Here is a 22,390-nt window from a genome sequence, read left to right on the forward strand (position 1 = left end):
TATATTCCACAAGAAGAGGATAGGCAGGTGTGTTTTTTTTTCTAATGATATTCTATATCAGTAAGGTATAATGGACAGAGCTGACTTTGAAGCCACAAAGACCTGAATCTCTAAATTGCAAAGAAAGTACCAACCTGAACTGGCTGAGGGAGTTTCTTCACTCTGGGAATTTTCAATAGCAATGAAATCATAGGTCTCATTCCTTTCCCCAATTCTTTAGAAAACCACATTTTTATACCTATTCAATTGATTGGAAGGTATGGGGAATGCCTAATCTCACTATGCTTACAGCATATTGGATAGAAGGGGAAAAAAACATTTAACTCCTTAGAGCAATGTGCTACCATAAAGACACTTTCCCAGCACAATGAATCGGTAAAAGCCATATGCAATTTCTTGAAAGATATACCATGGGGGGGAGGGGGGAGAAGGAGAATGGACTCTTGGATTATTACTGTCAAGCTAGGCATAAAACCAAGACTCCCATGCTCCGCAGAGATTTTTGACCCATCATGGGAGCTGTCCAACAAAGAATCCAAATAGAAAAAAAATTCCCTTACTGGTGGCCTTTGGATGTTCCTGTTGGCCCATGGACACTGTGCTGATGGCTGTATCTTACTCAAAGAGCTATGTAAGAGAAGAGGCAACATGAATGCCCAGAATAAAAGATGGACTGATCATGTAGAAAGAGCAAGAGATAAATGATGAAGAACCTGTGTGCCCTTTTGTTATCTACATGTTGTTAAGAGGTCTTTTAGAGCAGCAGTTAACTCTTAGATTTGTTCTTTATTTATTTTTACAATTGTATTTTAATATAATTGGTTTCCTTTGCAATCCCATGTATTTTATTTTACGTCTTAAATTTTTATTCTGAGAAGGGATCCATAGGTGTTAGCATACTGCCTGAAGGGGGTCACATAAAAATGGTTAAGAACACCTGTTCTAGAGGATACCCCTTGGCATATTGAGTAGACCCCCTTGTGAAGAGATTCATTGAATGAGAGGGTATGGATGGGTTGTGCTCTGCTTTGTTGGCATGAATACCCACTTCACTGGAAACAGAGATGCAGCCAAAGTATCTCATGACTAGCACAGTGCTCAGCACACAGTAGACACTTAATAAATAATTCTTGAGTTAATGGAATAAGGTGTTGAGATCCTTTCACATGACTGATTTATGGAGAAATGCATTCTCTGTGCTATTTGGGTTATTTTTTGCTCAGAGGACAACTAGAAGATAGAGTAAGGTGCTTATATCTGAGTTCAAATTCTATCCCAAATACTAACTAGTTGTGTGAACCTCAGTAAGCACTTAACCTGTCTATGCCTCAGTTTCCTCATCTAAAAATGTGGGTAATAATAGCATCTGCATTTATTTGATCATGAATGAAATTAATACACCTATGAAATTACTTTGCAAATCTTAAATCACTGTACAAATGCTGGTCATCATGCTAGTACCTTCAACCTAGAAGGGGTTCTGATATGTAAAAGAACATGCCCAGTCACACATTAGCAGGTGATGGTGTAGAAAAGGAATGGCAAAAGGATATTGGAGTCCCAATGGGGTCTCAGCAGGGATAGTTATGTCTTAATGACATCAGTGGGAAATACTTTAGTTACACCACTTTTAAGGACAGAAATGAATAAAGGGTAATGAACATTTTCCCTGATAGCTCAAGCCATCCTTGTTCTGGATTCCTTTTATCCTGATAGTTAAGTTCTTTTAAGTCCCACTTTTTAAATTAAAAAATTAATCTACTATTAACTGAAATTAACCAAGAGTTAACAGCAGGCAAATAAGCCCTTTCTCAATTAATAAAGGTATCAAGAAATGGAAAGAAACCTAATTACCTTATAAACTTTTTAAATACTCCATAGACTCTAGAAAGAATACCAAGAATTAGCTGAAATACAAAAGAAATTTTAAGTGGAGGTTATCATTGCTTCCTATATTATTCCATACATTTGGTTGGTGGGAAAGGTGTCATATTTGATTCCAGTTTCTTAAGTGGGTCATAAAAGCTACTTTTGTGGCATAAGATGATCCGTGTGAGGAAAATCATAGTGTGCTAGGTGGTACAGTGGATAGCGTGCTGCACCTCAGGAAGACTCCTTTCGCTGAGTTCAAATCCCTAGACACTTACTAGGTGTATGACTCTGGGCAAGTCACTTAACCTTGTTTGCCTCAGCTACTTCATCTGTAAAATGAGCTAGAGAAGGAAATAGCAAATCACTACAGTGTCTTTGCTAAGAAAGCCCCAACTGGAATCACAAAAAGTCAGACATGACTGAATAACCATAATAAAAATAAAGAAAATCTACAACACTAGAACTGAATAGTCTGTGATTGTCAGAACATTAGAGGAAAAAGTCCCAAGGTGAAGTTTCTCCTTTAGAAGTCCTCTCGTTTAAGTTGAAGGAAAAATACTACATAGTTTGCATTTATATAAAACTTTCCAATTATAAAGCCAATCTTCCTAATAATCATTTACAAGCCTTATTCTCCCAGTTTTATAGATGAGGAAACTGATACCCATAAAGGTAAAGTAACTTGTCTAAAGCTCCAGAGCTCCTAAATTGCAGCATTGAACTCAGGTATTCTGGTTCCAAATCCAATGATCCTTCTACCACAGAACCTCACTGTCCTTTATTTCCTTTTAAAAATAATTCCCAGTTCTTTTTACTTGTGCTCAAATATCCTATTGAATTTGTGATCCTGTGATATGGTATTTCCCCTCCCCTCAGTAATGCAGATCACCCCCCATCCATGCCTTTCTAACTTGTGTGACTTCTGTCCATGTTTTTCCATAAATTCCATTGCCTTAAGTACATTTGCCATAGGGGAGCTACCCAATTTTTAAGGGTTTTCTTGACTTTTGTTTGCCATTGTGTAGACATCCATCTAGAGGGCAGGCTATCTGTTAGGTTTTATCTCTTGCTCTAGCCATGCAAAAAACCCTTCTCACTTTTTTTGCCTTTATATATTTCTTTTTTACTCTTTTCCTCCTCCATTATAATCACATGTTTCAAAAGTATTGTCATCCATGCTCACACCACCCCATACCTCTCCACTGCCCTCAGAGTAAGTGATTCTTTTCTTGAGTGACCATCAGATTCCATGAGTTGAAGGTACATATACATAAATATACATATGTGTGTATACATATATACATATTATACACACACACATCTGGTAGACTAGAACAAGGATATAGTGGGAGGTTGGTGGGTGGAAAGTGTTTTGTCAGACCAAGTGTACACCGAGGAGGGCTGTGCAGGAGGTGACAATTTCTGAGGGCCCTGAGGGATCTGTTTTTAAGCTATTTGAAGGAAGATAAGTCACCGAAGCTCTGGGAGGGGGGAGATCCCTTTACAGAAGGACTGGTAAATAAATAAAAACTAGAGCATAGTCAGGAGGACCTGGTTTTAAGTCCCATCTGTAACATCTACCACCTGTGAGGCTTAACCTCACATTGCCCCCAGGAAACCCTATGAGATTCCAAGTTACCAAGCAGATGTTAACCCGCCTTGGTAAAGAAAATTCCTCACCAGGAGTTCCCCATACTGATAAAATAACAAGTTGGACCCAAAAGAAAGGTCCTAGTAACAATCAATAAATAAGCATTTATTAAGCTCTTCCAAAATGCCAGGAGCCTTAATGCAGCTATTACATATCTTGAATCTCAGTTCTTGTGAGAATCACTAAGCCTATTGGAGAACATAGATATATAAGCTTGGAAAACCATTGAAAACTGGACATTTAAAAATATTTCTTAGGAATAAAGAGCAAAAAAATAAATGCAACAAGATGTAAAGTAATTTAAGGAATAAATATTACACTCTAAATGATCAGTCTAGAAAAAAAGACAACTATAATTCATCAGAACCGTATTTCAATATCTTTTCATTTGAAACTGGCTCCCATATAAATGTAACGAGAATTTTAGCTTTAACTTCAAGACAGAGCCCTGGGTTTAAATCTTGTTTGTGCCAACTACTTGTTTGTCTGACCTGGAGCATACATAGTGTTAGTTCCCTCATCTGTTCAATGTGGACAGGTGCTGTGAATTACATGAGTTCTAAAATCTCTTTCAGTTCTAAAGTCCTAGGATTCCTAAGTCCCAGAAATTGGCTTTAAAATAATGGCTCTGGAAAATAATGTTTAACACGTGAAGCTGATGGCTCAATTCAGAATTTGTTACAAGAAGACTAATATGGCACAGCTGTGGTAGGTATAGTGGAAAGAACATGGGATTTGGAGTCAAAGACCTGGGTTCCAGTTAAGTTTTGCATTTGCTTGTCCACTGACCCTGGGAAAACTGCTTAGTGAATCTGATTCTCATTCACTCATTCATAAAATGAGGTCTCATGGTACTTAGACTACGACTACTTTATTATGAAGAACAAATGAGATGATACATAGTACAGTCCTTTGTCATTGTAAACTGTTAAAATAGTGTCACCTGTTATTATTATTATTGTAGACTTGAAACAATGGAGATTTCTAACTTGGTTTGGATATCAGTAATGGGAATGGTTCATTTAAAGTGTCAGTGGATAATAAACGATTCGGTTCATGGTCCCAATGCCTTAAGAGAAACACACTTATGTGTTCGCTAATCTATTACTAATAATTTCTAACCCACAATCATTCTGTTTAATATGTTATTTAAAAAAGGGTTGGATCTCAGTTCATTTAACTCAGGCAAGTCTTGCTGGCTGGGAATAGTGGGCATTGAACAGTGGAGGTCTGACTGTGGTCTGGGTTTAGTTTCTAGAACTGTGTTTAATTAATGTCACAGGAACAACATCTGAATTCCAAAAGGGAAAGCCCAGCCTTAGGCCTCTTCCCTGTCGTCAGAGCTATTTCCAGAGCAGCCAGAGCAAGGGGGCTCCTCGGGGTGTGTGAGGAGGAGACAGCATTTGTACTAGAGAGAAGGCAGTGTGAGACAATAAAAAGAACACTGTTTTCTAACTAGAGAGTCTGAACCTGAATCCTGACTCTGCCCCCAATAATACCTTTGTGACCTTGAGTAAAGCACTTAATTCCTCTGAGGTTCAGTTTCTTTGTCGGTAAAATAAAGGGATTGATTGAGGTGACCTCTAAGATCCCTTCTAGATCAAAGTCTATGATTCTGTAGGTCTATGATGTTTCTTGCATCAGTTTCCTCATATTGTAAAGTGGAAAGGTTAAAATGGATGACCCCTGAAGTCCCTTCTAGCTGTAACTCTTATGATTCCCCTGTAACATGTATCATGAAGGAGGCCAAAATTTTAATTTATGACCCCCGCCCAGAGTTTCACAACCATTTCCCAACCATCACCACCTGACTTGGCAGTACCACATTGACCCTGTCCACCTGGTCCAATATGATCACCCCATTAAACTTCTAACTGTATTCATATTCTTAGTCCATGATGCCCAGCATTGATAAAGACATCGGAAGGTACCTGTGGCAAATCATCTTCAGAGGTCTTCTGAATGCAAAATCTCTTACAGAGTTCCAAAAAGTATATGCAAAAAGATAGGTAGGAAATTGGTACAATGGCAAAAGCATGAAACTTTGAGTCAGAAAACTTGAGTTCTTGTCCTTTCTTGATCACTTGCCTTGTTACCTTGGGTTGATAACTTTCCCATACTTTTCAAGGGAATAGCTTAGGCTAGATGAGTTCTAAGGTACCTTCCAAATTTTATATTCTATAGGGTGATTAATGAGTTATTTTTCATTTTCTTTTTTGGATACCATCTGATTTTCTTTAAGGTCTGACCTGATTTTAACTTGACCCAGTCAAAATGGTAATGGAATTCACAGCTACTGGAGTTCTACCATATCCAGGAAACCATAGCACCTTTGGATGTTCAGAATGTTTCCCATTAATTGAACAGGGGTATGATTTGCCACAGTTCATTAGAGTAGCTCCCAAGTATCAAGAATGGTATTTCTGGGTGTCTGCTAGTTGATCATGTCAAATTAGACTGCCCAAATCTTGTAGTTATGTCTGATTCTGCTGTCATCACACAGGCATGACTACAAAGTGGACCATGTAGAAAAAGTGATTATTTGACATTCTAAGACCTGAATATGCCTGTTTTGACACTTTTATTCAGTTAAATCAGTTTGTGTTCCTGAATAGTACTTATATGTGAGGGGCATGGGAGTTAAGAGCAGGATGGTGGAGGAGGGTAAATGCAAATGTGAGAGAGAGGGGGGCAGAGACAAACAGACAGACAGAGACACAGAAACAGAGACAGAGAGAACATTTAATTGCTTACTAGGTGCCAGGTGCTATGCTAAATGCTAGGGATACAAATTAGGCAAACAAGAGTTCCCTTCAATTAGTTTATATTTTAATGGGAGAAGATAATACCTAATACTTGCCCTCCCTACTTTGGCAGTGTTGTTGTGAAGGTAAAATGAGTTGGTGTATCCAAAACCCTTTGTAATTATAAAATATTGAATAAATGTGAGTTATTATCATTATTATCACTGAATCTGGTCCATACAAATCACTGGGAATGGAAGAAGGAGTCTCATTAGAAGGTGAATTCTCTCAGATTCTCCTAGTCATAGACATGAAATTACCCCCCTAGAATATTGCAGAACATCTTAAAGATGTCCATCATCACCCCAAATAGTTCAACATCCAGGAAAAATCAAGCAGACAAAAAAATGCTTATTTTCCAGAATATTGCTTGTAGTTGAATGGACAATTTAAAGAACTAGTCTAATAGAGTATAAATCCTGGACAAATACTGTACACGGGCAATGATACGGGTCCAAAATTTAATAGCAGAAACTGACTAGATTGGATTGCCCCTAGGAAATCACACTTTTACATACTTTTAATACCCCAAGTTTCTTCTTAAAACAAAGCTTCATTTAAAAAAATATATCCTTTTAGTAATGCTATGGAATACCTCCATCTCTGAAAAGCTAAAGTTTTGAGTGCCCAGAACACAGTAGAAAAATTCATGGTGTGCATCAATAGACAGCAGCAATCACCCACAAAGAAGTGGTATAAAAGATAACTTCATGAGATGTGTGCCTGGAAAAGAAGGTAGGCATTTGTCAAGAATGAGTGAATTAGATTAATAAACCATGTGCTCCATTGCTATCTATTCAATTTAAAGAAATCTACAGGAAGGTCCCCTGCATGTTAAATGGACCTCCTGTGGAAGATTAAGGGAAGGATGTGCACAAGAATTCCACAGAATTTTATATGGACAGAGGAAATGCCCACATGAGATCACACACAAATCCATGAAAGGATCACAGTCACTCTTTTGTACCTCACTGAGGAAAATGTCCAAAAAACCCCAATGTGTATTTGGTGTCATGAAATAGATTATTATTTGAAATCTCACAGTGGTAAAGTGGGAAGGAATCTTAGAGATCATTGAGATCAATCAACTCATTCTACAGATGAGGAATCTAAGTCCTGGATGAGGAATCTTCACCGAGATAGGTGAAATGTCTTAGCCAGGGTTACAAAGCTAGTGGGTCCTTGAACTTAGGTCTTCTAACTCCATCTCCGATGATCTGGCATTCCTCTGTCAGGCTAAATCCTCAAAACTTTGTCATCAAGGACATTCAGAATACTTTTTTTCTTTTTAAATAGTACTTCTAGTTTCCCTTCCAACTTTTCCAATATGAGATTTCAAGTTCCTAGGTAGAGGAATAATTATCACTGTTCTGGAAATATCAATCTCTTTTGACTTTCCCACAGTTGTATTTAGATCATTTGCAATTCCCCAAACTGCTTTAGGCTTGGGTGATTTCATGTACACATCCAGTTCTTGGCTCCATATTTTCAGAAGACTATGGAGAACTTGGAGCTAGTTCAGGAAACAACCATGAAAATGATTAATGGGTTGGAAATAGAAAGTTATGAACAAAGGTTGTGGAATCTGGTCTCTGGCACCAAGAGATAATTGAGAAGTGACTTCATAATGATCCTTACATATAGGAGGAAGTCAATAACCAGCTATTTGTCCTTACTAGAACAAGATGAAATAAGATAGAAACAAATTTTAAGCAAGAAAAATACATCAATTATATACATATGCATGTATGTTATATGTATGGGGGTATGTGTGTATACATACATGTATGTATACACACATACATGTATGTATACACACATTTATTTTTTATGGGGTTATCCAACTGTACAAGGTCCCTTCTTTGGTCTAGTACAGTAGACCTGAGAATAGGGAGATGATCTACATAACGTATCTTGATATTTTTTTTCAAGGCCATCATTCTACTTTCCTACCTAGTGTTTCTAGGATATTTTATTTACTTAGGCTATGAGTACTCCCACCTTCCCCTTTATTTTATCCTTTTTTCATACTCTACTTTTCTTGAAAGACAATTGGGTGAGAAGCCCTGGATTTGAATCCTGGACTCATCAGTTACTATCTAGGCAATCCTAGGAAAGTCACTTATTTTCTCTGCATTTCAGTGAAAAAATGGTACTATGAAAAGAGTACTGGCTCTGGGAATTAGAAGACCTGAGTTCAAATCCCACCTCTGACAATTACATCTGTGACCTCACTTAAGCTTCCTGGACTTTAGTTTTCTCATTTGTAAAATGTCAAGGTTGGGTTGGACTAGTTGGCCACTCCAGGTGGATAAAACAAAGTCATAAAAGCATATGAGAGACGAGTCCCTGAGGTTTTTGAATGAGTCTGGATCTTGGATCACTTCCAGTTCAACCTGGAGGATTCTTTGAAAATCTATAAAATGAAAATAAACATAGTTTCCCTTCTAGCAGGGTAATTGTGAAGAGGACTTTATAAACCTTAAAGAATGATGGAAAAGTGAGTTCATATTGTGCCTTTGGGCACAAAGAGGGGGTTATCAGTCTCACAGTTTTTCACTCCCAGGGCTCTATTTCATTATCTTGGCAGGTTTTCTCTGGTTTAGAACAGCTGTTTTCCTTGGTCAATGCCACCTCTTGGTGGCTTGGGGTGTGTGACCTTCTCCCCACCCATACCCACCTCAGACTTTATCTCTCTTGAATTAGATTGTGTGGAAAGAAGAAAAAATAAAAACATAACAATCCTATTCTGCTATAAAGACCCACACAAGTGACTTGATGGTTTAAAAGACTAAGAGAAAAAAATAATAGTTACAAAAGGAGAGAAAAATTTATTGCAACAGAATAGAACATAAACGTTGCGCAGCACCAACTGACACACCAAATGAGTTGACCTAGCGATTTTAGGTTTCAGGCACTGTAATGTAGTCATATAACCAAAATTCAAATCTTAGATCTGGCACTTGCTAGCTATGTATCCTTGGGCAAGTCACTTGACCACTCTGGGCCTCAATTTCCTCATCTGTAATACTGAGGTTGGACTAGATGACTGACCTGAAGAACCCTTCTAACTCTAGTTCTATGATCCTATGAACGAAAATGACAATTCTACAAGAGTTGGCCAGGGATCATTTTAAGGAGTCTACGAAGTCAAAACTATCTTCCCAATAATACTAAGGTATCATTATTTCTAAGATGATAATTATCAATAGATATAACCTAGGTAAACAAAAGCTCTTTGGGGAAGATTTCAATAATTTTAAGAGTGAAAAGAAGTCCCGAAACCGAAAAGTTTGAGAACCGATGAACTAGCTTGGTGAAGAGACCAATGAATTCTCCCTATTCAGTTTCTTCTGTGTCGTTGATAGGTTACATACAAGCATGCTCCCCACCTCAACTCCCTCCCCTGATATATAGGGATGACACACTCTAACTTCGAATAATTTGAAACTAGAGTTTGAAAAGACCTTAAACTGGAATGAAAGTGTTCACTCACTCCTTCCATGTAAATTACTCAGCTTTGCTGCATCTTTGGAAGTCAAGTCCATTTGATTCTGGCCAATTTTTTTTCCCTTTTCTACAAGGGAGATCATGAGCTGGAGTAACTAGGCGACTTGAATAAACATAATTAAACATCAAATGCTTGTAGTGAGAGTGGGACTGACCTCAGCCAATTAAAATTATTAATAGAAAAAAATATGTTGGTGTCAGATTGGTGCCTCCTGCCACTATTCCCACTTGTGCAATGTGGATTCGTTTCTATTTCCTGACAAGCATAAATGAGAATCCAAAATGTTTTTTCTTGACTCTAGCTCTTCTGAAACATCAGCTTAGGAATGTTAAGCATCAAGTATTAAGATTCAACCACAAGCAAAGTTGTTTGTTTGTTTGCTTAACCTACAAGATCTTGATAAATGATTAAGAATCAAATCCTCTTCCCTCAGAGCTGTTTGCCTTAATGCACTAAAATGTCACTTTCTCTCTTTTGACTGAGGGGGGAATCTAGAGACCGCAAACTTACAGAATATAACTTTTAGACCTTTGCCTCCATCATCAGACATACGTGTATCTAGTCTTGGAAGAGGCAGACCTGGAAATCTGTGCTTTTCTTTCTTGACATCCTGGTCAAAAAGACAGTCACAAGTTTAATCTTGGACCTTTAAATATAATTCATAGATACCACTAGGATAAAATGGAAGGGGAAGAATACTTATTCAGGAATCTGTGGGAACACTGAAATGCAGACTTTTAAATTTTATCTACAGAGAAGCGGTCTTGGAATATATTAAGCGGACGACTGGTATGCAAGAGTTGCCAGTGTGGTACAGTGGGTAGAAGGACTGGTCTTGGAGTGAAAAGGCCTGTGTTCAAGTCTTATTACTGACCTTTACTAGTTAACCTTGGGCAAGTCACTTAAACTCTCAGTACCCCTAGACATTTTCTAATTTCACCAGCTCTGGATCTGCATCAGTGCAAATCATTTTCACACCAGGAATTTCCTACATTGAGGGAATTACAGGGTTTACACTACACACATAAATAGAGTACTGAGGAGGAGATAGTCTCAATAATTGCTGGGTCATGGAAAACACCACAGCAGGAAGAAAATTTAAGCTATTTGTGTAGAAGAGCTTTCCAATGATGTGTGTAATCTCAAAATGTAACAGACTGCCTCATGAGGTAGTTATGAGTTCCCCTTTGCAAAGGTGTTTAAAGAGAGCTTTGGCTTTTGAATTTTTATGAGATGCTATGCAGGGAATTTGTTTTTTTAAGAAAAGGACTGGTCCAGGTGACCACTGAAATTCCTTCCAACTTTGCATTTCTGTGTTCTCCTTATATAATTTAGATTTGCTATTAAGGCAAGGGAATAACAGGGGGAAAATAGTTTGAAGTAAATTGTCTTCTTAGCTTGATACACTCTGACTGGGACCCTGAGAAAATGTCAGAGATTTCACAGGGGTAGTTTCTGACTCGGAGTAATGTTCACTTGAATTGGAAGTCACTTCCCATTTGTTGGTTAAATATTCATACTATTCCTGGCGATTTCATCACAAGTATGTTTGTGCCTTGCACTCTGTAAAACCACAGGATACACTGGGCAGTGCAGATGCAAAATGGTCCCCATGAGGTCAGGAGAGGAATGGAAAGGGAGTACTGGTTCCAGTCACCATGACAGGCTTCGGGAAATGAACATGGTATTTCTAAAGCAGAGATACTGACCTATACAAGGTAATTGGAACAGCTGGTTTAACTTCTAATGACTAGCATCTGAGAACCTCCAGCAAGCTTTCTAGCTGACCCACATTCACCTACTTGAATGGCAGTATAACCAAGTGGTTAGGGGTTGTTGTTCATTCATTTCAGTCATGTCTGATTCTTTCATACTGGGCCTGTAATCAGGAAGATCTTGGTTCAAATATTCCCTAGGAAACCTACTTGTTCTGGGACTTTAGGCAAGTCACTTAAGTTGTCTCTGCTTCAGTTTTCCCCTCTGTAAAATGGTGAAGATAATAGTCTCCAGTACCTATCTCATGTTTCTAATGAGATATTTAGACTTAAAGATCATTAGCATCCTTCATTTATAAGCATGTTTGAAGTTAATATTTAAGGCAGGATAAATTATGCTTATGAATTTTTTAAAGTACTAGAGCAGAATTTATCCATCCCTGATCCCCCCAAAAAGTGAAATAGACTTTGAAAACCTTACATAGTGTAAATCCTATAACCATGGCCAATGAAATCACTTTCACAATCTATAGCATTTAGAATTCTCCACTAGGACCCAAGGCCAAATGTACTTGAAAAATATGTCTGGCTTGCTGCCATTGTCCTATAGCACTCTGGGTAGCAAGCATTTATACAATGCATTCAATATGCCCACATCAACTCTTCCTCTTAGGTGCTTTGGGTTGTCTGTATTGGTTGTATGATCAGTCATATTGACATAGGTACCTAGCTAAATGTGCCATACACATACTCTGAGGATCTGTGCATATATTTGAATAATCACACATTCGATCCAGCTTAAACAGGGAGGTATATTGAATTATCTATCACACACCCAGAAAACAAAATAGCTAGGAGGAGAGCAGGTTCATTGACCCGGTGTAGGGGTAGACAGTCTACCTTCCTCTTGGCTTTATCATTGAAATGCCGAAGGCCTTGTATTAGAATGAGTCCATTGAAAAGCCCTTCCCTTCACTGACCATTAACCAGTTTGAGTTTGGCTAACTTGGAGAAATTATTAGAGCATTATTCGTTACCAACACTCTGAAGAGCTAGCTAGCACTCTCCTGTGCTTCCACATTGTTTTAACTATTGGGAACAGGATCACTTTTAAGGAGAACCGAAGGCTGGGGCTTTGAAAAGATTTGTCAAATGGTTGATGGAACATAATCCTCCGAGCACTTGTTCTGTGAGGCTTTTGGTGGCTCAAAGGATCTGGCTTAAAAAGGTAGCTAAAAGAAGGATTTTTAGCTCTTCCAAAGAAAGGAAGGAAGGTACTCTCCTTGAGGGTAGCGACTGACTTTTTGTTGTTTTGTGTGTTTGTTCCAATTGTTTTTGTATCCCCAGAGCCTAAAATGGGACTGGAATGTAGTAGGTACTCAGTACATGTTTGTTGATTTAATTGAATGAACATCTGGACATCTTAGGTCCCTTTTGACCTCGGCACTGATGTCTTTCTCGGTGGAAGAGAGTCACAAAGCTCTTCAAACTAGCTAGCAAAAAGCAAGGTTCCAGAGGAATTTTCATCTCTCTTGCTGCTCTGGGTTTTCTAAAGGGCTGGCCTGATGCATATTTGGTAGGACGGCGGGGAGAAAAGAGCATCTGCAAAAGCATGCGATGCTCTGGAACGGAACTCTTTTTAATAAAAGATGCATCCTTCCCAATGCACTGAATTTGGATTCTGGTAATTCGTGCAGGAGAGTGTCTATTTAGAGGCAGCGGAGGTATCATATGACATTGCACGTCAAGGCAATTGAGAAGCCCTCTCGTGGATTCCCACCCACATTCCCATTCAGAGCCTGAGAGGTCTGATCCAGCTCTCTCGCTAACCCTAGTGAGCTAGCATGAAATCTCTCTGCCTCTACCAAGATCAAATGGAGCCACTCAATCAGGGGATGCCATTATTACCTGGACCATTCAATTTCCACTATCAATAATTTAATCGATTTGCTGCAGAACAGAAGGAGCCCAGGCAGGCACCAAAGACTGATCTGGACGGAGGGAAAGCGGAGGGAGTGATAATTGGGAGTTTCGGGCTGAGTTTCCCCCCTCCCCAGGCGTGGCTGTCTCGATGTTGACTTTCACAAGTAGTGACTGAGAAGGTGGGTTGTTTTCCTTTCCTTTCCGTGAGGTCTCCGCAGCGAGTGGATTTAGGACCGAGCCCGTCACGCCTCCGGCTGCTGCGTGGCCCCAGAAAGTAACTTAGCGTAATGTTATCCGGGGCATTCATTAATAAAAAATGCTGTTATTATCTTGATTAAATTCCTATTAGGCAAACGCTGGAGAGGTCAGGAGCGCACTGTATTTAAGCGGGCGGGTGTTTAAGACAACGAGTAAACCACTCTTAGCCACGCTTTGGGAGAAGTGATTGTGGACATCCCCCAGGGACGTCCCCACTGGTCCTTCTACCAGGGAGCAAGGCGGTGGGGGTTGAGAGGGGAGGCTTTCTCAGGCTCCCCTCTCCTGGGAATCCGCACACCCAGCTTGTCTGCTTTGGACAGGGAAAGCAAAGTTGCAAAGTGGGGGTCCCAGCAGTCAGTAGAGCTGCCGACGCTCAAGCTCCCCTGGTCCTCCTTCCCTGGTTTTTCTCTTCCCCACCCCTTATACCCCTCCTCTCCACATATTCTCCCCCCCCCCCCCCCCCAAGGCTCTGCAGAATTAGGGACAAAGAGGAAGACTAGGTTTAACTGTGAGTTACCCACGTCCAGTGTCTCTTCGGACCCACTGGGCTGGGATTCTGCTTGGCCCTGAAACCTTCTCCCCACTCTCCCCATAGCCCACCGTCCGGGGGTGCTCGGAGCTCTCGTCCCATTCTTGGGCTTCCTTGAGGAGCGAAGCTAAAGGGCTCAGTCTCTGCGTCTCAGCCAAATGTGTCAAGTCCTGGTGACACAGTGGGGGTGGGGGAGATTGTCACTGCCTGGGACCCACAACACCTACTGGTAAGGGCCAGACCCGCTGCCTTCGGGAGGGATGCTTAGTGCCTGGATCCTCGGGTGGGAAAAACTAGTCCTGAAATTCACCAGGGGCAGGGGCTGGGGCTGAGACCCAGGAGGAAAAAAGACGGCGCTTTCCCTTTAAGCCTCCGGCCCAGCGCTGGTGTCTCTGGCGCTGCTACTCCTGGGCTTAGTTTGACCAATGGAAGACGGGAGAGGGACCTAAATAATTTCTGACGGACAAAAAGCTGAAGGCAGGCGTTTGTCTGTCTCTCCCTCTCTCCTTCCCTCTTTCACACACACTCACACGCACTCACACACACACGCACGCACACATACACGCGCGCACACACATACGCGCACACACGCGCGCGCGCACACACACTAGCTGAGGCCGCCGCGGGATCCCGGGGGGTGAGGGAGCCAGGCTCGCCCTCCCCATCTCCCGCCCGCCCTCCCTCCTCCCCCGCCACCCCCCTCATGAAGCTTTGATGAGACACTTGAGCTGCTGCTGCTGGTCGTGCCGGCGGCGGCTGGGACTGGGGCGCGGACTGGGCTCCGGGGCGCGGAGAAGGAAGAAAAGGAGGAGGGGGGGAGGAGGAAGAGGAGGATGTGACTCCCCGGAGCAGGGGACCCAACCAGCTTTGTGTGGACTCTAAGGTAGGGAGAGCCTCGGAGTCGAGCCGGGCCAGGGTGGGCAGGACGGGCTTCCGTGGGGGACCAGCCCCTATTCCCCCGGGAAAGTTCTTCGCGGGGTTGAGGAACGCGAACGCAGGGCTAAGGGGCCTCCAAGTTGGGGAAGGGGCGACTTGCTCTTCTCTCTGACCCTCCCCCGAGGAGGGTGAGAGTGTTGGAGTAAGTTCTGAGACCTCTGGTCCCCAGACAAACGAAGTGTGTGTCCCAAAGGAAACTGGGGGGCTGGCTGCTGGGACTTGGACTCGGGGAGAGGGCACTTGGAGAGTGCGCCCTAGAAGGGACTGAGGAGCGAGGGCACGGAATCAGCGAGAATCTGGAGGACCTGGGACGTGCGTGTGGGAGAGGAGGGGACCGGGGAGAAGCGAGCAAGAGGTTTGGGAGGTCTCCGGCTACTTTGAGGGGATGAGGGACCTCGGGTATCCCTTGAGGAGTCTGCAAAGGGACAGAGGGCGAATTGGGGGCCCCAGTCTGCAGCTTCTTATTGGCCTGGCCAAATGAAGGCTTGGAAGATGAGGAGGGGCTCCTTCCTTGCTAAGAGCTGGACTAGCCCCACTTCTCGAACCCCATCCCCTCCATTCAACTGCCAGGCCTACACCTCATCCCCTGGCCCGCTCCAGGGGGGACCAGCTGGGCTACAGTCACCTGTCTCCCGAAAGCTGAATCCCTACTGAAACTGACAGGTCCCGGGCGAAAGTATCTTTCAAAACTTAGCTCTCCCCGGCGGTCCACACCTGGCCCCGCCCCGGGATGCGGGGCTCGGGATTTGGGCAACAGTAACTTCCCTAACCCCCTCTGCCTTCTCCCCCGAGGATGGCTTTGCTCACAAGTCCAGTCCCAGCTCTTCCGAATCCCCTGGGCCCGGTCCGGTCTCCTAAGTGTGGGAGAGGGGAGAGAGAAGGGGCGCAAAAGTTTCGACTTGGTGGACAGCGAGGGCTGATACTTGGGGGTGAGCGGGAGCAGAGCGCGGAGGGGATGTGGCTGGGCTCGGAATGGGAGTGGAGAAGGAAGAGCGAAGAGGAGGAGTCCGCTAGAACTGGGAGGGGGTCCCGGGGGGTACTTGGGGCGACGGGGAAAGGAGCGAAGAGGGTGCTGCAGCAGGGAGACTGCGTGTGCGCCTCTGGGGAGTGAGCGGCGCAAGCGGCTGGGGTGGGTGGGGTGGAGAGCTGGCGGGGGGCGGGGGGGTGATTGAGGGATGGGGGTGGCGGGGGACAGAGGAGCTAGGGAAGGTATAGGGTGCCCTCTGCCGGGAAAGAGTCGAAGCTCAACTTCCAGGCCGGGGGAGGGAGGGAGGAACTCCTTGGGCTTCTCTTCCACCCCCAGGGCTGCGACGACGGAGAGGGGGAGGAGAGGAGACTGGCCAGGGCTCTCCCCATCCCCGAGGCTGCCTTGAGAAGCGGAGGAGGGGGAGGCTGGCCAGGGTTCCCGGGCGTCTTTTGGAGTTACGAGCCACCTAGGGCAGGGTACCTCTAGGACCAAGAGGAAGTGGGATACACTGAATGATACTGCTGGATCCAACAAGGTGGTCCACCCAGGAGGACTTCTGATGCGTGTACGGGGATGTCTGGAACGCATTTAGAAGAGAATCCTGGCTTCCCCATCGCCGTACGGCTTCAAAGGGTGCTCGCCAGGTTTAGCCCATGTGCCTTGTTGTAATAGAACTTGTAAGAGGGTCCAAGGAGCTTCGCCCCCCTCTCCCCACCCCACCCCTCCATATCAACAGTAACCAGTGAACATTTTCTGACAAGAGTGAAGGAATGTTCTTGGCTGAGAGCTAGAGAAAGCATATTTCTAAGTGTTTATTTCAGAAGCTTAATCCACCTAGTACTGTACCTCTTTCCGGAAAGCAAAATTGTACACATTGGGGTACATCGGTTTTAAACTGGGTGAAAATGGAACTGGGAAGCTGAAGGATACCCTAAGAATCAAAAACTTCTAAAATAATGTTCTTTTCCTTTCTTCTAAAAAACAAAATTGACTATCTATACTTGTAGAGTCAAAACTTTGCTTCCTTTTTTTCCCCTTGGCCCTAAAATTTGATCTTGTCTGTTTTCCATCCTCTGTTATTGCTGCATAATAAAAGAAGTAATTTGTATAAACATGGGAGTTTCTCATTGTTTGCGTTATGCAACATAAAATTTCCTAGGTTGAAGGTTATTTGGATGTGACATGGCCAGCTTCAAGCTATTATAGCTCGTATATCATGTAGAAATTACACCAGGAAGTTTTGGCAGAGGGTGTGCATTAGAGTCTATGTATAACATTCACTGAAACCATATTGTCTGATCTTGCAAATGTAATAATGGAAAATTGCTGTTGCTTGTAGCTTACTTACCCCTGGATTAACAGCAGAGGTAAGCGAAAAGAAAAAAGACACTTGTTGAAATGTAACCATAACGTGGAGTGGAATTTAAAACATGTTGGTTGTCATAACTGGAATTCCAGAACCTTAAAGGCTTACTCCTTTTCTCCTTTTGTTTTAAGTGAAAAAAGAAAAAAAAAAGATAAGTGCAACAAGAAAATAATAGATACCCAGGTTATTGTTGTCTGGTGATTGAGATTTTTATAGAGAACATATTATCTTTCTAAGCACATTAAGCAAATCAGAATTATTTCCAGATGATTGCCTGTTTGGAGGACCACTGTAACAGTGGCATGCATCCTTAGGCAATACATTTTTAAAAAGTAAAACACATCTACAAAAGCTTTTTCCCCCCTCACTCAAAGAAAAGTTAGACACTTTTAATCCTGTTTTTGTTCAGGTGATTGTTACCATTATAAAATCAATAGCTGTGGGACATCTGAACCCCTGACTGCTAAGGTATTCAAGAAATCTATCCTAACATGCCCTTTTCAATCTAGTACACATGGGCAGCTTTACTTTTAAGTCAAAAACAATTCAGAAAATTGTCATTAACTGAGAATGGAAAGATTGAATATTCATTTGAGTTGTTTTGTTAATGCAGGTTAATTGCGTAAACGTAATAATGACAAAGGAAAAGAGTTTTCATTTTTAAAATGTCATCCCTGAAAGTCTGCATTCCCGTCTTGTTTTGTTTTGTTTTTTAAACTAACTATAGCTAATGTGCATTTCTGAAATCCTTCAATGAGTGATTGGATTTCCAGCTTAATAGGGGGCGCCATTAGGAAGTAGGCTCTTCTCTTCTTACTGGAATAGTTGAGCGTCTAAGCTCTTCAGTGACCAAAAGAAAATGATTGATAATTCTTTTTCCTTTCCAAGGGGAAGCGGTCCTCATTTATAGTTAGCCCCCTCGGCAAACTGAGCATGCTCACCTGGACTCAATCAAAGGGCAGGGTTACAGTTTTTCTCCATTCATATTAAGAACTTTAAACAAGTGATTGCTCTTGTTTTAACAAAAAAAAAAAAATCAACCTGCAGTTGTGCAGGTAGTAAAACTGTGAAACAGAACACAACTTCCCACTTTTGTTGCGACAATATCTTCATTTCTCCAGTCAACAAGATCAGCAGAAATAGAATTTAAAAGTGTCATCATCATTATCATAGAAATAATAATAATACTGAAATTTCAGTGCATAGGCTGTTAGGAGACCAAGAGAGGAAATAAGACAAAATTCAGACTTCCTGTATGTAAACAGTGATAGTAGAACTTGGCACTGTGGCCAAGCTTAGGATTCCTTTTAAAATGAAAGTCGCTCCCCCTCTTTTAGACAGCTGTACTATTGATTTATTTTAATGGCTAAAATGTAATTTTCAGCTTAGATCTCCCTGCATGGAAGATTTCAGTTTTCATGAAGCAGCCCAGGCTCAAGTGTAAGCGGATATATCCCTTTAATAGGGTAATTACTAACTTGTCTAGACTTGTTTTCAAGCGATTGTTATGAGCACTCAGTTTCCACTAATTGCAAAATTGCTGCTTAATTGAAAGACTCTCAATCATCTAGTGCAGCAATTCAGACCCTGGCAGGCTCTGTGATCTCAAACTGTGAAGTGCATTTTAAACAGGAAGTAAGGAGAGAATTCACTGCAATTTTAGCTTTTCAGCTAGGGTGCTTCAAGGAAGACTTTCAGTTGAGGTGGAAAACATGTGGATGACAAAACTAACATTAACTTCCATTGTAATAAATTTTCTTTATTAGGATGAACAACATACAGATGTGCTTCAAAAGTGAACGAACAGACGTATTGGTTACACCATTCATTCACTCATTCTGTTTTGTACAGACTAAAGTTAAGCAATATATTATGTTGATAAATTAAATCCTTATGCATTTCCATGTGGGGTTCAACTCCAATAGATTCAGAAACTGAAAAAGAAAATGGGTATTTTTTGAGCCTGTAAGTAATCAACTTCCTTTTAAATTTCCATTATGACCCAGAATTTTAAAATTTGAAACCCAACTTTATAAGTTACATATCTCATTCATTTTTTGAAATGCTTAGATCAAATAAACTAATAAGCTGTATGACCCTGCCCAAGTCATCTTATCTCTGCTTTAGTTTCCTCATCTGTAAAATAAGGAGAATAATAGCACCTACCTCCCAGGGTTGTTGCTAAAATAAAATGAAATAATATTTATGAAGCAAACCTAAAAGTACCATATAAATACTGACTATTGTCATTATTAAAGTTAGGACACCAGCTAATGAATATGTACCTTGGTTATTAGCCTCCAAACTGGAGCAGAATTGAGAGTTGGAGAAACTCGGCTATAAATTCCAACAGGTCAGGAGTTCCTAACCTAGGGTCCATAGGATAGATCCAAGGATCCATGAATAGATTTCAGAAGGTCTATAAACTTGGATGAGGAAAATAGAAATTATAATTTATTTTCACTAACCTCTAATTGAAGTTTAGCATTTCATGTTATTATATATGTAGGCAACAAACATAATTCTGGAACTCCAGATACACGCATGCACATACCACACACACACACACACACACACACACACACACACACACACACACACACACACACAGAAAAGTCAAGAATCCTTGTTTCTGGCTGGATGGTTATGGGGAAAAGTTACTTAACTTCTCTGAGGTTTGGTTCCTCATCTTTAAAACTGTTGATGGTGTTAATAGCCTGAGTTCCCATTTCATTACATTGTGAATCTCAAATGAGATTGTAGATAAAGTAATTTGCAAACTTTAAAGCATGTTTCAGGTCAGTTATTATTATCATTCCATCACAAATGAACAACTGACTGATGAATAGGGATGTGTTGGCTTTGAAGTCAATTTGTAGAACGGCAGTTGATCTCTCAATTCAACCGATGGTAGTCTCATTTCATCAAATGTAAGAGTGAGTTTATTGGTTTTCTTTCATTTAAAAATGAGTCCCATGATAGGTCACAAGATCATAAACCTAAATCTCAGTGACTTTAGAGATCATGACATCATGGATTTAAAGCTAGAAGGTATCTCAGATGCCATCTTGTTCAATATCCTCATTTTACAAGTGAGGAAACTGAGGCCCAAGGAAGGGAAATAACTTGCCCCAGGTCACAAAGGTAGTTAAATGTCAGAACTCAAATTGGAACCCATGTCCTTAAGAAAGACGAGAAATTATAAAACCACAGTTCTGATGCCTCTCATTCATAGCCAAGGTAAATTTTGAGGGTGGGTTCCAACAGATGAGTTGACTTTTTTTCTTAGAGCAAAATAAGCTAATTTACAAGCTTTCTTGACAACTATAAAAAGAAGTATATTCGCTGGAAACCCCAGAGTCTACTCTTTGTGTGTTATGGAGCTCCCATCTCCAAGAAGTTAATTTTAAAAGAACGCTTCCTCTGTTGCCATGGTAACCATCTACTGATCTGAGAGCTCATAGAACCTAGTAACTCCGGAGTGTGCTTTCATCTTACTTTCTGGGCTGATGGAAATTTTATGATTACCTTCTGTGCGTTCTAGGCATGACTTCTCACTGTGGGGCAGTTAAGGTAGGATTTCTGATTCCTCTAGGGATGTGCCTGGAAATGTTATGGAAACAACCCTGAATTTTAAATGGGCTTATTAGCATAAAGCCTAGAAGAGAGGCTGTCATTTAATTAAAGTTATTTACGGGTGAAATGAAGGTTTGTGGAAAAGGAATCTCTAGGAAAATGGAAGAAGTAAGTCCTCATCAAAGAAGCCCTCTGCCCAACATCCCAGAAACTGGAACACTAGTGCCACCTAGGGAGGAAAACCCCAACTTACCCAACCCAAGGCCAAGAGCTTCAAGACAAATCAGATCCCAATGCTTTAGTCTTTAGGATTTCGAGGTAGCTTTCTCTTTGGTTCATTTGTGGGGTTGAAGAGTGCATCTCTCTGCATTGGGGAACGAGGGGATGTGGGAGTGTTCTCAAGAATTTGGACTGTTGAAGGAGAGATCCTATAACTCTGTGATCTACCTGCAGAACTTTCTGGAGGGGTTTGAATGTAGCCCTTACCTCAACATAAAGGTACAGCCAGCTACTTAGGGGCTGACCTTGGTTTTACTTTTATTATTTCCAAGGAAATTTATGGAGATAGCAAGGTGAAAGGTTCCACTTTCGGTCATTTGCCTCAGGAATTTTTTTTAATGCTTTCTAAGGTAGGGGAATACCAAGTAAGCGAAAGAGAGAAAACTTTTGGGTTTCTGTGCTCCCAAAATTTACTTTTAACTTGAGGGGGCAAAAAGATATGATTTGAGAAGATCTAAGGATGAAAAGGAGAGGCAGTGTGGTCTCTAGGATGGAGAACCACTGAACACCTTGGAATTAGTCAGGAAAACAGGTCAACAAATATTTATTAAGCATTTATTATCAAGCATAAATTATAAAGAAATGTTTTCAGATTACCATAACCATGTACTAAACAAGTGTCTACCATGTGCCAGGCATTGGGCACATCCTGGGAGATCAAAAACAGCAAACAAAAAAAAAATCCCTCCTCTCAGAGGACTCACAGTTTAATGGAGGAGGTGAATTAAAATCCTACCTGTGACACATACCGGCTATTTGAACCTAGGCAAGACACAATATCTCCTTCGTGTCTCAGGGAATAGATTCTTCAGCCTTTATTCAGCACCTGCTGTATACACTTATCACTATATTAGGTGCCATAGATACAAAGACAAAAGTGAAAGTCTTTTCCTTCAGGGAGTTTACAGTCTGGCACATAGATCCCTACTCTAACCCTTACTCCTTGTGTGAACTTAGACAAGTCATTTCTTTGGCCCTTGATTTTTTTATGTGTAAAATGTGG

The 22,390-nt window shown here is 41.4% G+C and overlaps 1 protein-coding gene across 4 annotated transcripts in view; it reads left to right on the forward strand.

Annotated features, from left to right (window-relative positions):
- The first annotated feature begins 13,349 nt into the window (after positions 1–13,349).
- Positions 13,350–22,390, forward strand: part of BDNF (brain derived neurotrophic factor) — a 52,661-nt gene continuing 43,620 nt past the window's right edge. Inside the window, exon 1 of one of the 4 annotated variants that reach the window (XM_072619290.1) lies at positions 13,350–13,655. Coding sequence is in view for 1 of the 4 variants with exons in the window: in XM_072619287.1 (XP_072475388.1) it covers positions 21,079–21,105 (27 nt within the window). In the remaining 3 variants the exon portion in view is untranslated. Of the gene's footprint in view, positions 13,656–14,624; positions 15,147–20,982; positions 21,106–22,390 lie in introns of those variants that run through there. The other 3 variants (XM_072619288.1, XM_072619287.1, XR_011969278.1) reach the window with 3 other exon arrangements.

This window comes from Notamacropus eugenii, chromosome 6 (genome assembly GCF_028372415.1).
Source record: "Notamacropus eugenii isolate mMacEug1 chromosome 6, mMacEug1.pri_v2, whole genome shotgun sequence".
Lineage (NCBI taxonomy): Eukaryota > Metazoa > Chordata > Mammalia > Diprotodontia > Macropodidae > Notamacropus > Notamacropus eugenii.